Genomic DNA, 16,448 nt, shown 5'->3' with positions numbered 1-16,448 from the left:
GAACCTGGTGCAGCTCTCCAGCCTGCCAAATCTGATCAAACCATCCAACCCATGCCAGCATGAAAAACGGACATTAAAGGATGATGATGATGATGATGATGATGATATTGATGATGATGATGATATATATCATCGTCTTCATCATCATCGTCATCGTCGTTTAAGGTCTGCTTTCCTTGCTGGCATGGGTTGGACGGTTTGACTGAGAACTGGCAAGCCAGGAGGCTGCACCAAACTCCAATCTGATCTGGCAAAGTTTCTACAGCTGGATGCCCTTCTTAATGCCAACCACTCCGAAAGTGTAGTGGGTGCTTTTTATGTGCCACAGGCACATGGGCCAGTCAAGCAGCACTGGTATCGACCATGTTCGAATGGAGCTTTTTATGTGCCAACAGCACAAGAGCCAGTCAGGTGGCACTGGCATCGACCATGATCGAATGGTGCCCTTTATGTGCCACCGGTGTGGGAGCCAGTCCAGTGGCACTGGCATTGACTACACAATATACATATACATACACATATATACACACACACACATATACACGTAAATGAAACACCATATAAGTTAATTAGTGAATGTCAATTAAAAATTAGAAGGCTGGAAAATTCCATAGAATTCTTTTAATTCCTATCTTCAATAATGCTTCATTAATGAATTAAAACCATATTGATTTAGTCTAATAAACTAATGGATAAGCAGTTTTGTCTACATAGATAGTAAGCTATTTTTTTCTGTCAACACAACAATATGTTGCTTCTATTTTCACAAACATTTTAGAAGGATAAAAAATGTTTCCCTTTGCATGTCTATTCTTTTTTCCTTCTTTGAGCCCAAGGACTTAAAAGGTCAGTTTCCATGGTGTATAAGTGATCGACATATAAGAACATTTTCCTTGAATGGAATGCAGGGTTGGAGAACTTTTGAGGGGAGGGTGCAAGTCTTTTGCATTGATCCTATTATGTGATTGGTATTTCATTTTATAAAGGGATGAATGATAGAGATGACCCAGGTGAACATAAAAAGCCAGAAGAAATGTCTATGTGCTGGTGCCATGTAACAAGCACTGGTGCTGGAAGCCTGGTGCAGCTCCTGGCCTTGGCAGCTTCTGTCAAACTATTCAATCAGTGCTAGAATGGAAAACAGGCGTCAAATAAGGATGATGATGATGATGATGATGTGTAGATGCTAAGGTAAATAATGCTAGCATTTATTAATTAACAGTTCTATGTATTTGTTAAACAGGGTTACTTCTCAATAGGTGAAATGATTGAAATTTTTTGAAAATTCTAGGTTTGTTGCTATGCATCTGTTAAGATGCAACAAAATTATTTAAATATTCCCAGTTGAAAAGAAAATGGTTTTCTTTACCTCTACTCTGTCTGTCATTGATTTTAATCTCTGAATAAATATTGTTCCTGATTTGGCTTTCTCTGATAAAGATTGAAGATTCTGAGATAATTCATTCTACAAAAGAAACACAAAAAATATTGATATATAAGTTGATCAATTAAATTCAAAGAGATGAAAAGAAAAGAAATGAAACGTTATGCATAAAATTTCTCATTTATATTTTCTGACTGAGGTTCTGTTAGTAAAATAGCGAAAGATAGATTTAATATATACAGAATGAACCTTACAACTCAATTCAGTGAGAATGACAAGTATTAATAAAAAAATATTAGGAGGTGCTGAAATGTTTTGGTTTTTATGTTATGAATGCTAGTAAATCATTTCATGTATTTATCTTTAATCTTTTACTTGCTTCAGTCATTGGTCAGTGGCCATGCTGGGGCACAGCCATTGGAAGATTTAGATAAATAAATCAACCCCAATGCTAATTTTTTCTTAAAATCTAGTTCTTATTCTATCAGTCACTTTTGCTGAAAGTTACAGGGACATAAAGAAACAAATACAGGTACAAAGATATACATGTATATATATATATATATATATATATAGATGCCATGATAGATCGTTAGCTACTATACACATTTTTTTTCTCTCCTTGTTTTTTTCTGTGTATCTTTCTGTCGAAGAGCGTAGGCTCGAAACGTAAAAGACTTTTTCTATTCCTGGGCGCTATACTAATACATTTGTTTGTTTGTACACCACCTGCCTTCATCTTATGTTTATTTTAGCAAACTTTACCTTTATATATATATATATGTATATATATTAATAAAGTGAGCTTTTTAACTAGGCAGCCATGCTTGTGCCAGTATACAGTGAAATAGAATATCAGTGGGTAGTCCATATTTGAAGAAAGACTTTAAGACTTGCTGTGATTATGTCAGCTCAGTGACAGACACTATTTCAGTAAATAATACATTTGTTGCATGCAGAGGTTTGTCAAGCTGTAGATGCTGGTGCCACATGTAAACACTAGCAATAGTGCCACATAAAAAGCACTGGTGTTGGTACCATATAAAAAGCACCCAATATACTATGTGAAGTGGTTGGCACTAGGAAGGGCATCCAGCTGTAGAGACCATGCCAAAATAGACTATGGAGCCTGCTATGGCTCCTGGCCTAGCCAGCTTCTGTCAAACCATCCAATCCATCCATGCCAGCATGGAAAATGGATGTTACTGATGGTGATGATGATGCAGCAACAATAAAAAAAAAATCAAAATAACTATGTGTACATGTATATTTAACAGGCTCTTAATGTACACATCATTATTTTGACCATCATTGCTTTGTGTGCTTAACATAAATTAATTATTCTGTTGTGTCTGGGGAGAGTCATTTTCTTTTTGTGCCTTATAATGTAAGGTGAGTGTGTTACATTATAAGACACAAAAAGAAAACGACTCTCCCCAGACACAACTGAATATGCTTCAACACACGAACTGATATAAAGAATCTTGCAAACCAAATCCAAAAGCAAAATATGAATTAATTAGATCTCCATAAAGAAAGCCTCCGCACATGTCAGAGGCTGTATTATTTGTAGTTTACATGCAGAAATAGAAGTTTAGACATGGCTATGAATGAATGATTGAAATGGTGTCTATCACTGAGGCAGTATAATCACTCTGAAATATGTGTCAAGCTGGTCTACTGAAGTCATTCAGACCCTGGCACAATGTGTTTTTGCACACAAAGCTTATAAGGAGAAATGTGTTTCTGAAACAAGACTTCTGCAGTGGATGTCTTCCATGTCTTAGCATATAGGACCAAGTTTAATATAAACTAGCACTATGACCCGGGTTTTGGATAGAAAATTCACAAAAAAGTCACTTCTATTGATTTTTTAATGGCTTTGCGTGGTGACTGGGGAAATGTAAAGATGTACACGACCACCCTTAGATAGTTTTGAATGACCATAGAAAGTGCGAGCCCTCTAACTGAAAAATTGTGGATTTGTATAAAGGACACACACACAAACATTTTGCCGTTTATATATATAGAGATGTATGTATTATTTGATATGCATGAGTATGAAGTCTACCTTACATGAGGTTGTGAGCTAAAAGATATTTCTTAACTCTTTCATTACTGTATTTATTTTGAGATGCTCTGTGTTTCTTTCAATTACTTTAAATATAACAAAGAATTTAGTAAAATAACTTAGTTATCATTAAGCTAGTTTTAGGAACATAAATTGTGACTAAGGTTTAGAGGAAGATTTTCATTCAAAACTTAGGAAAACAAGACATGTGTACTACAGAGTCAGAGGTGGTTTCAGCCGGGTTGGTAACGAAAGGGTTAATTAATGGAAATTATAACCCCAGTGAGAAGAAAACATGTTTAGCTGAAAACTATTCTCAGCAGGAACAAGGAAGAGAACTCTTGACATTTCAATCTCATCTCTCAAAATTAGTTGGATGCATCTGACTAGTCTTTGGAGCCCTGGTATGACAACTTCAGATATGCTCCAGTCTTATTGGGGCTCTTCAGTGTGCAGATTCAATTCCATGGGTACCAAGATCTCAGAAAAACAGAAACAGATTTTGAGTGATGATCATTCACTGATCAGACAATTAAAATAATATATTAGAAATTTTCCAAGGGTGCCTTCGGCATGAAGAATATATAGTCAAGTGCTGGCTTCCAGACTTGTGGTAGTAAGTTGAAAATAATTTTTAATCAATGGTAACTGAGATTTCCAATGTTGTTATTTGATTTTGACTATGCAAATGTTCTTTATAAAAAAAATCACAGGTGTGGCTCTATTGTAAGAAGCTTGCTTCCCAACCACACAGTTCATTGTTCAGTCCTACTGCATGGCACCTTGGGCGAGTGTCTTCTAGTATAGCCTTGGGCTAACCAAAGCCTTGTGAGTAATTTGATAGATGGAAACTTAAAGAAGTCCACCATGTGTATGAGTGTGTCTTTGTGTCTGTTTGTTCCCCACCACTTGTAACTTAGCAGTTTGGCAGAAGAAACTGATGAAATAAGTGTCAGCCTTAAAAAAATAAGTAGTAGGGTCAATTTGTTTGACTAAAATTTTTCAAGGTGGTGCTCCAAAATGGCCACAGCCTAATGACTGAAACAAATAAAAGATTAAAAAAAAAAAGATATTCCCCTCCCCAAATTCTAATGTATTCTGCCCTATAAAGTTACTCGTGATTTACCATGCAAATACTCTAAATGAAGAATTTGGAGGAATTTATAAAATATTTTTCTTTAATCTGTATAATACACACCATCAAAAGTTGTTAACAATATAGTTCCATTATTATGAGGAATTCGGTCTTTTATGACATATCAAAGGTGTTTATCCATTCTGAGAGTTGCATTAATATAAATTAGGTAATTGATTTTTCTGTTTTCTCTTTTTTATTTCCAAACATTAGAGAAAATAGTTAAATTGAGAAATGTTCTCTTTTAATCAATATTTTATAGTTTTATTCTTTGAATTCTCTCCAACACATTTAATTTTTTTTTTTTTTATATATATTTTATTTTCACATTCTTCTTCCTCACTGCCATTTCTCTCTGTTCCTTCCTTATTTTGCACCCACTACCATGCAGACAAATAATAAATAGAAAACACTTTTGTGTAGATTCCATTGTTACCATAAAAATTCACAGAATCCATTGTTGAACATCCCAACTCAAAAGAAATTCCCTTGTTTTGCCTCTCACTACCTTTTGTCAACCATTTCTATGTTCAGTTTCTGGAATTTTTTTTTACTCACAGCCAAAGAATTTGTTTGCTAGATTAGTGTTTAGTATTCATCTCATTTGTTTGCAGACTAAATTTATACCATAATTATAATTATCGTTAAAACCATAATTTATTTAGCAATTGCTCAGAAACGATAGAATGGTTTCTAAGAAATTAAATGGAACACTTCCAAACAATTGAATTCTCCGTCTCTTAAAACTAGAAATAGCATTTCAATAATAGAATCAGATAAATTGGGGGTGGGGGGAGAGATCACACTTTGCAGGTAAAAATTAGGTTTATATTAAAGGTTGCAAACAAAAGGCACAGGTGTGACAAGATATCACATGATTCTAAGTTCAGTATCACTGCATGGCACCTTGACCAAGTGCCTTGGGCCAACCAAAGCCTTGTAAGTGGATTTGGTAGACAGAGACTGAAAGAAGCCATCATATTTCCTCTCTCTGTCTCTCTCTCTCTCTCTGTATATATATAGATATATTTATACATGTGTGTGTGTGTATGTGTTTGTTTCTGTGTCTATGTCCTCCCCACACCTCACTTGACAACCAGTGTTGGTGTGTTTATGTCCCTATAACGTAGCAGTTCAGCAAAAGAAACAGATAGAATAAGTATCAGGCTTAAAAAACAAAATAAGTACTGGAGTTGATTCATTTGACTAAAAATTCTTCAAGGTGATGCCCCAGCATGGCCGCAGTTTAATGACTGAAACAAATAAAAAATAACAAAAAAAATAAAGATTTGTCACCCACCACTCTATATCTAAACAGATTGTTAATGAGTCAATGAAGGACTCTCTATGTGGCCACTTGACTTGCTAGAAAAAGCAGTCAGATTTCCCTCGAATTGCTTCCTGTCATCTTATATAAGCTCAGAACGCATTAAATATTTTTTATCTTTTACTTGTTTCAGTCATTAGACTGCATCCATGCTGGGGCACCAGCTTGGAGAATTTTTGAATTGAATGAATCAACCCGGTAGAACCTGATACATTTTTGACTGATAGAGTAAGTGACTAAAGGCGGTGCTCCAGCATGGCCACAGTCAAATGACTGAAACAAGTAAAAGAGAATAATCCCAGTATTATTTTTTTAAAAGACTGCTACTTATTCTATCGGTCTCTTTTTTTAAGTTATGGGGATGTAAACACACAAGCACTGCTTGTCGAGTGGTGATGGGGGTGCAACCACAGACACACGCACATATATGATGGACTTCTTTCAGTTTCTTATTTCTTTATTGCCCACAAGGGGCTAAACACAGAGGGGACAAACAAGGACAGACAAAGGGATTAAGTCGATAACATCAACCCCAGTGAGTAACTGGTACTTATTTAATCGACCCCGAAAGGATGAAAGGCAAAGTCGACCTCGGAGGAATTTGAACTCAGAACATAGCAGCAGACAAAATACCTAATAATGCTTAGCGGATTTCATAGGCCGCTACATTCTGACTTCAAATTCCGCCAAGGTCGATTTTGCCTTTCATCCTTTTGGGGTCGATTAACTAAGTACCAGTTACACACTGGGGTCGATATAATCAACTTAATCCGTCTGTCTGTCCTTGTTTGTCTCCTCTGTGTTTAGCCCCTTGTGGGTAGTAAAGAAATAGGTATTTCACCTATCGCTCTGTTCTGAATTCAGATTGTGCCAAGGTCAACTTTGCCTTTCATCAAAGTCAATGAAATAAGTACCAGTTACGCAGTGGGGTCGATGTAATTGATTAAGAACCCCCTCCCTCTGCCAGCTCGCCACCTTTCTTTCAGCAGGCTAGTGTAAAACAGTGTGTACCTTTATGTTAAGAAAGGTTTCACATAGCCATTTGTTAAATAAAGATTGATAATATAATAGGCACAGGCATAGCTGTGTGGTAAGAAGCATGCTTCCCAATTACATGGTTATGGGTTCAGTCCCACTGTGTGGCACCTTGGGTGAGTGTCTTCTAGTATAGCCTTGGGTCAACCAAAGATGGAAGCTGAAAGAAGTTCGTTGTGTGTGTGTGTATTTGTATGTCTGTGTCTGTCCCCTCCACCGTCACTTAACAACTGATGTTGGTGTGTTTACATCCCTGTAATTTAGCGGTTCAATAAAAGAGACTGATAGAATAAGTACTAAGCTTGAGAACTATGTCTGTGGAGTGCTCAGCCACTTGCATGTTAATTTCATGAGCAGGCTGTTCTGTTGATTAGATCGATCAGAACACTAATCGTAACCGATGCAGCACCAGAAAACAAACTTCCTATCCAAACATCCACAACTAGAAACAATGAGGTAACAAAACCAAGTCATCAGAAAAAGAAACAAAGGGAATAATTTGGAAGATAGTGAGGTATTTTTTATTTCACTGTTTTGATATCAATTAGCTCACAATGGCCTCTTGTCCTATGATACCAAACTATATTAAAATATCCATGTTTAAATTAAAACCTTTCATCATAATTTTGTCAGAATGTTTTTGTTACGCTCTAAACACCAGTTTAATAATGAAAAAGTTAATTATTTTACAAAGCCCCTCAAATTTCTTGATTAATTTTGAAGTTAATTAATATAGGCAGTGGAGTTTAATAGAAATATGGCTATGAAAGAGTTCTTGTTAAAGCACCATTTGAGCATGATCATTACCAGCATCGCCTTACTAGCATTTGTGCCAGTGGCATGTGGAAAAACATTTGAGCGAGGTTGTTGCCAGTGCCAATGGACTGGCTCCTGTGCAGGTGGTATGTAAAAAACACCATTTGAGCATGGCCGTTGCCAGTACCGCCTGACTGGCCCTCGTGCCGGTGGCATGTAAAAGCACCCACTACACTCTCGGGGTGGTTAGCATTAGGAAGGGCCTCCAGCTGTAGAAACTGCCAGATCAAGATTGGAGCCTGGTGCAGTCATCTGATTCACCAGTCCTCTGTCAAATCGTCCAACCCATGCTAGCATGGGAAAGGTGGAGACGCATTGTGCAGCAAAACATATTTGGTTGATTAAAAATGTAATGGCATGTGTTTATTGACCTTTTTCTTTCCTTTAAAAATCGGCACGGACTTTCCGGATAACCCAATAGTTCTTCTTACACGATGGCTATTTCAAGAAGAATGGCCACTTCTCTGCTGCGTTTATGAGATTTAAAATTCTCAGAACAATTAATGCTCATACATAAGCGTTATTGATTTAACATCAAACAGAATTAAATAATATTCTTCCAATGATAACCATTTTGCTTTTGGTTTTTCTATAAAATGTATTCACCTAATACTTAAGCTACTTAGTGTAAATGACTTGGTCTGCCTTGCATGACAATGCAAATAAATCTTCATAGACATGTGAGAAGTAACCATAACAAAACAAGACAAGTTCTGCTAAAAAAAAAATCTTCTACAGAAATATATACAGGCTCACATACAAGTTTAAAATGATGAGGTTTATTTGTATATTGAATAAATTATGCAAATCATGCAAACATTTGCATAATGCTTTCTAGTTACATATACAATGTCTTCTTACATGGCTGGCATTGGGCCTTCTAAATAGGTCACCATAGCAGTGATAAGAAAAGCAAGTGATATTTGTAGAATGCTTCATGTGCTCACATGCACATACATTGTGGCAATTGCTAGTGCTTGTATGTGTGTGTGTGTGCATATATGTATATATATATATATGTCTGTGCATGTATATATGTGTGTGTGCGTATACATCTATCTATCTATCTATATTATACAAATATATATATATATATAGACACATACATACATACATATTTTTATTTGTTTCAGTGATTCGATGGACATGCTGTGGTACCACCTTGAAGGGTTTTAGTCTAACAAATCACCCCCAGGACTATATCAAATCCACTAACAAGACTTTGGTTGGTCTGAAGATATTGTAGAAGACACTTGCCTAAGGTACCATGCAGTGGGACTGAACCCGTGGCTATGTAGTTTTGAAGCAAGTTTCAAAGTATACAGTATTAGAGATCCATTTGGTTGATTTTACCAACTGGTTTCACATCAGATATTAGTTAAATGGTCAGTTATATCATATGCTCATCAGGAATAGCAGGAATGGAAAAAAAAAAACCTACCATCTCTGATGAGCACAGTCAGTAGATGACAATCCAGATATCTAATATCCAGTGCAAAACCAGTTGGTAAAATTGGTTGTAATGAATTTTGAAATTGTATACTGGCAAATATACATGTGCCTTTTTTTCTTTTCTGATGTATGTATGTATGTATGTATGTATGAAAGCATGCATGTATGTATGCATACATGTGTGTGTGTGTGTGTGTGTGTTTGTATAAATATATATATATATATTTATGTACATACACTTACAAATACATATACAGGGTCAGGCAAAATGATCTGACACATTTGTAGGTTAAATAAAAGGCATTGTTTTTCATTTCTTTTTCAGTTGCTGCCATGAATTGGACTGGTGAGCATCGCGCTTTCATTGTGGAAACGTTTATCAAAACAAACGATTCTGTAACTGCAACACAAAGAGCGTTCCATTTGCACTTCAATCTTGGTAGACATGATCCCGTACCAGCTCGAAACCCGATCTTGTTATGGGTTACCAACTTCAGAGCTACTGGATCTGCATTGAAACAAAAATCAACCGGCCGACCTCGCACCGCCAGAACTCCAGAAAATGTGGCAGCGGTAAGAGCTTCAGTTCAACAGTCTCCACGCCATTCCACATTTAAACGCGCCCAGGCTCTTAGACTTTCTGAAAGAAGTTTGCGAAGAATTCTTCACAATGATCTTCAAATGCATCCATACAAAATGATTTTGGCACAAGAACTCAGCGAAAGAGACACTGAAACTCGCAGAGCATTGTGTTTGGAAATTCAACATGTCCCCCATGCAGCAGTTGTGTTGTTCAGTGACGAGGCACATTTTCACCTGTGTGGCACAGTGAATAAGCAAAACTTCAGATACTGGGCCGAGAACAACCCTCGTGAGTTGCATGAACGCCCTTTGCATTGTCCTCGGGTGACTGTATGGTGTGCTGTGGCAGAATTCGGTATATGGGGTCCGTACTTCTTCGAAGAAGACAACGTTACAGTGACTGTGAACTCTGATCGATATTGTGAGATGCTAGAAACTTTTCTCAGACCAAAATTGAATATACTCCATGATATGGACAATGTTTGGTTTCAACAGGATGGGGTAACAGCCCACACTTCTCGACGTGCGATGGGGATTTTGAGGAATATGTTCCCTGGTCATTTGATCTCATTGCGTGGTGACATCGGTTGGCCCGCCCGTTCACCTGATTTAAATCCGTGCGATTTTTTTCTCTGGGGATACCTCAAGTCAAAGGTATACATTAATCGCCCTCGATCTATTGAACAACTTAAAGATGCAATTTGTCAAGAAATTACTGCCATTCCACATGAAATGACCCGCCGAGTTATTGACAACTTTCGTGAACGCCTTCGACAGTGTGTGGACAATAATGGATCCCATTTGACTGATTTAATTTTTAAAACATAATGAAACAAAATGGCATTATATGTACTTTTCAAAAATAAAAACACTTTTTTTGTTTCTTTACTTCATTTGCCTTTTATTTAACCTACAAATGTGTCAGATCATTTTGCCTGACCCTGTATGTGCAATCTTGCTGAATACATTCAGAGAAGAGTGTGTTTGCCCTATTGTACAAAATGAAAGCTCCAAGAGAAATAAGTTACAAAATAAATAGATAAACAAAATAAAACTATTCTCATACAACAGTAGATCTCATTCTTAAGATTGAATAGTTGTTCTCCAGGTGAAATTTATAACTGTCCAACAGATACTATTTGTTGGTTGTAAATAAAACAGTAAAATGCATAAATAGTACAATTTGTGTGAATGACTGATATCTTTTGGATGTTAGTCTAAATCAGGGGTTCCCGACCTTATTTTGCTTGTGGACCCCCTGAGAGCTATCTTATCATCTGTGGACCCCATACATGCACATATAAATTTTTGAAATAAATATTTGTAGGTTAGTAAAAACTAACAATGAAACAATTTTGTTTTATTCCGAATACAAAAAATCCTGAAAATTTCAAATAATACAGGTATGTCTCCTAGTAAACAAAATTTATATATGGACCCACAAATTACAATTTTTTACTCGTGGACCCCCTTAAAGCTTCTATGAACCCCTGGGTTCCATGTGGACTCTGGTTGGGAACTCCTGGTCTAAATGATTGCTGTGCATGTGTATATGCATATATGTATCTTCAATGGAAAAATGTATATATGATGAAGATGCCTTTATGAGGGCAGTAGGGTATTATAGTGAAGCACGCAAATATAGTGGGTTCTCCAATAAGATCAGATATGTAAAAAACACTGAGAGTACACAGTATAAGAATAGGAATAGGAAAACTTTATGGATACAACCTAGTATTTTATCAAGAAGTAGGAACTAATATAGCTGAAGAATTCCTTAGTTTCATTGATGATCATTTTCCACCAGGCCATAAGTTTAGTAATATATTGAATAGAAAATGTGTAAAAGTTAGTTACTCAGTAAGAATTTTGGTTGTTATATAAGCAATTATAATGTTGCAAGGCTAAATGGAACATACAAACAAACAGGTGGATTGTATAAAAGAAGGTTTGACAAAGCTGATAGTGTACAAAGCTAAACAGTCAATATATTAGGGCAATTAAATTGACATTCAAAAATTGATTTATGGAAACAAAATGTTCATTTGTCAGGTTTGATAAAAAATGCACATGTTTGTGGAAATTTATATGCATCTTAAGTGAGACAAGTCCTCATGAATTTAAAACTACTAGGTCTGTTGTAGATATGGCACAACCATAAAAGAATGGTATGCTGAAATCAATACAAGAAATGGTAGGTTGAGTGAAAAATGAAGAATTTCATTTCAAGCAGTAATGGTTTAAACCAAAGAACTGTGTTGTTAGCATCTTGTATGCATGAAGCTAAGTAAGCACCTTTCGTGTACATATGAGCTGCTTTGATTTTCCAGAAGTAAAAAACATTAGTTCCAAAGTGTTTTCAAATGAACTGTTTTTAACTATAGCATAAACAACAATGTAGAATAATCTCTCTTGCATGAAGTTTTAAGACGTTTGGAGTATTCCCTTGACAGTCAGAAATGAAACGAAAAACATGAGCATGAAACAGTCACTTTATACACGTATCAGACACATGATTGTTTATAAAAACATAGAGATAAGTGCATTTCTGATAACTTCTGTATAATATTTCAAAATATATTTCAGAGAGAACAAGCTTAGATTGGCAGATGTAAAAATGGAAGCATACAGCCTTGTGTCCTGTGCTAGTAGTGTGCTAAGAGCACAATTCGAGCATGATTGTTGCCAGAGCGGCTAACTGGCTTCCGTGCCAGTGGCGTGTAAGAGGCACCATTCGAGCGGGATCATTACTAGCATCGCCTACTGGCACCTGTGCCAGTGGCATAAAAAGATTCGAGCGCCAGACTCCCCCCCCACCCCCGTGATTGTGGCAGATAAAAACATCCACTACACTCTCGGAGTGGTTGGCATTAGGAATGGCATACGGCTGTAGAAACTCTGCCAGATCAAGACTGGAGCCTGGTGCAGCCATCTGATTCACCGGCCCTCAGTCAAACTGTCCAACCCATGCTAGCATGGAAAGCAGACATTAAACGATGATGATGATGATGATGATGATGATGACAACACGGAATATGGAAATTATGAGTCTTTCTGTTATAATATAATAAAGAATAATAAGGAGATAACAGAAGAGAGTATTGGTTAATGAAACATGGTTAAACACTTCTTGGAATAGTGTGATAGTGTGCATACTACACCTTACTTATTGTTTTGTGTAAGCATGCCACTGTCTATTACTAATTCTGTAACTTCATCATCTAACCACTAGGTCTATGATGTACTGCTCATTTAGCAATCGTCTCTTCAGCTTACAAGTTCCAGGCATGGCCATGTTGCCCACAAATGAGAAGAAACTACCAAATTTGTGAGTATTGTATATTTCCCTTCCTTAATCCTTCTCTGTGTATATTCTTCTTTCCTCCTGAATCACGATACTTGGGTATCATAATTCAGGGATTACACTTTGGCAACCTTACCCTTGCCCCTCAATTCTCCAGTTACAATACTATCTTCGATATGTTACTTTGAGGATACACCCTGGTGCCTCATTATCATCTTATATCTCCACCACACACATCTTGTATCTCCTACACACCTATCTATAATGTGGAGTAGTGCTGCATCTCCTCCAATTCAACCCTTCCCACTGTCCCATCACTCTTTATCCCCACCTAATATCATTTATCACCCTCACTTCTTTCTTCTTTCCTAGCACTGTCTCTATGAGTCACTCTTATTTCTTTACTGCCCACAAGGGGCTACACACAGAGGGGACAAACAAGGACAGACAAATGGATTAAGTCGATTATATCGACCCCAGTGCGTAACTGGTACTTATTTAACCGACCCCAAATGGATGAAAGGCAAAATCGACCTCGGCGGAATTTGAACTCAGAACATAGCGACAAACGAAATACCGCTAAGCCTTTTGCCCAGCGCGCTAACGTTTCTGCCAGCTCGCCGCCTCTATTAGTCACTCTGCTATCATCCCCTCTCAAAAATAAACTGACACAACTTAGACCCTTGTTAACTAGCCAACCCATTCTGGTATGGCAGACCGTTCAACCTCAACACTGGGTTCACCTACTCAACCCACTCCATTATCATCACTACCTTGTCCCCCTCCCTAATATTACTCTTCCCTTCCCTTCCCTGTTTTCCTGTCTCCCTTACTCCCACCCTGAACTGTTCCCTCAATTATTCTCTCCATTTCCATCCTCTCACAATAAATCTGTTCCCACCATCACGGGGGGGGGGGGGGTAATATTTTTTTCTTTGTTATGCAAGCTGCAAGGTGACTACCAACAGAATTGGTGCCATAAAAACTACTCAGTACACTTTGTAAAGTGATGAGTGTTAGGAAAAGCAATGAGCTGTGAAAAACAGCATTGAAACAGATATGGTCTTCCAACTTGTGGAGGGGCATGGCTTAGTGGTTAGGGTGTTGAACTCATAATCGTAAGATTGTGGTTTTGATTCCTAGACTGGTTGATGCGTTGTGTTCTTGAGCAAAACACTTTATTTCACATTGCTCCAGTCCACTCAGCTGGCAAAAATGAGTAATCCTGCGACGGACTGGCGTCCTGTCCAGGTGTGGAATTTCTATGCCACTGAAACCGAGAAACCGGCCCTTATGAGCCTGACATGGCTCAAGAAGGAACATTAACTTGTTGAATCCTGTCAAACACTCCAATTGATGTCAGCACGGAAAAATGATAATCAGATCTAAAATGATTGTGATGATGATGATGATGATGATGAGTGTGTGTGTGTGTGTGTGTAGTGTAAAGTAAAAAAAAACAAAGAGAAAGAACAATTGAGAAAGATCAAGGTATGAGGAATATGGCACTCATTCAACAGCTGAGAAGCATATGGTGTAGTGGTTAAGAGTGTGGGCTACTAACTCCAAGATTCTGAGTTCGATTCCGGGCAGTGACCTTAATAATAATAATAATAATAATAAATAATAATAATAATAATAATAACAACAACAACAACATAAAAAAATACCTTAGGAATGAGAACCCAGGTTCAAAATTTCCCCAAGACACCTGATGAAGGCTGGAGGGTATATCAACCGAAATGTGTTAACAACAAGATGAGGACAAATATCCGTGAAGTGTAAATAATGTAAATATGTTTCAAAAATGAGTTCTTCATCAGAAGCAAAAAAGAGAAAGAGAAGAAGAGGGAGAAGAAGAAGCAGTGGCCCTCAGAAAAAATATCAAAAATTGGTCCTAAAAAAATAATAAAAAAGCATATTTTTTGGTAGTGGGGAAAGGGAACAAAAGTAAGGGGAAGGGAAGAAAGGGGGTGGGGTCAAGAGGTGAAGAAGGGCATGAGAGGCAATAGCATAGGAGTGTATATTGGTGGGATGTGTGAATGTGTACAAAGGTGTGTAGGGATGTGTGAATTTGATGGCATTGGTTTAGCGGCTGTGGATGCCAGTGTGTATGTGGGTGTTAGATGGGTGGTGTGAACACATGTATGTAAAGCTGTATTATGAGTGTGTGTCTGTGTGTGTGTATGTGGGTGAGACTAAGGGTATGAAGAGGGTTTGAAGTGGTGGGTGCAAGGTAAATGGGGGTTCATTGTGTGCGTATGGGGGGGTGTATATGTAAAACTAGCATTTTGGAGCAAAGATATTTTATTAGGCCAGTGGCTATATATATATATATATATTATATATATACATATATATATATTGAGAGGGAGAAAACAAGATAGAGAGAGAGAGGGAGGGAGAGAAAGAGAGGGAAAAAGAGAGAGAGATGTAGATAGAGAAAGAGAAAGAGAGAAGTTCAACAAACTGGAAATTCTCAATGTATGATAAAAGATCCTGAAACAGTTTGAGATGGTAAAATTCCAAACATTCCAAAATGCGATAAAAAGTCCAAAAGGATGATAAAATTTTAAGATGGGTGGGGCAAAAAGGGTCTGAGAAAATAAGGTAAAATAGCAGGCTGGCTTGTAGAAAGAAGGGAAGATGAGGTGGAGGTGGATGAGGCTGGAGTAGGAGGAAGCTGTGGGTTAGGTAGGGGTTAAGGATTCAAACTGAAAGGCATCTTCTCTTACTTGTTTCAATCGTTGGACTGTGGCCATGCTAGGGGAGACCCTTGATAAGTTTTGGTCAAACAAAATCAACCCCAATACTTAATTTTTATTTTAAGTCTGGTACTTATTCTATTGCTCTCTTTTGCTGAACTGCTAAGTTACAGAAATGTAAATAAACCAGCATTAGTTGTCAAGCAGACACAAAAGCACACACATGCACACACACATGTATATATATGATGGGCTTCCACACAGTTTCCATCTACCAAATTCACTCATTGGTTGACCCAAGACTATAGTAAAAGACACTTGCCCAAGGTATAACTCAGTGGGACTGAACTCAAAACCATGCCACAGCCATGTTCATGCCTAACTTTTAGACTTTTGAAAGATGTGCTCCTGTTCCTGTTAAAGTGTGAGCTAAGAGATGAGGTGCTGGTGGCCAAATCAAAGACAGAGAGGTGCTGGGTGAAATGGTTAGTGAAATGGAAGGTGGAATTTTCAGAAAATCTTTGCAAATATGTGGTCTATAGGCAGGAATTCATACAATTATGAAAAAAAAAAGAAATTTGTTTTTAATTGCCTAAACCCTTACCACCTCCCATAAATCCTAAAATTTCCAATCTTT

The 16,448-nt window shown here is 37.3% G+C and overlaps 1 protein-coding gene across 1 annotated transcript in view; it reads right to left on the bottom strand.

Moving 5' to 3' along the window:
- The window catches only part of LOC115217514 (E3 ubiquitin-protein ligase TRIM9-like), a 62,652-nt gene that overhangs the window by 25,531 nt on the left and 20,673 nt on the right, over positions 1–16,448 (bottom strand). The window contains exon 2 of the mRNA XM_029787237.2: positions 1,370–1,465. Coding sequence (XP_029643097.1) covers positions 1,370–1,465 — 96 coding nt within the window. The remainder of the gene's footprint in view (positions 1–1,369; positions 1,466–16,448) is intronic.

Source organism: Octopus sinensis, linkage group LG11 (assembly GCF_006345805.1).
Source record: "Octopus sinensis linkage group LG11, ASM634580v1, whole genome shotgun sequence".
In the NCBI taxonomy this organism is placed as follows: Eukaryota; Metazoa; Mollusca; class Cephalopoda; order Octopoda; family Octopodidae; genus Octopus; species Octopus sinensis.
Note: the sequence above shows the minus strand (reverse complement) of the source record. Positions and strands in the feature narration are given on the sequence as shown.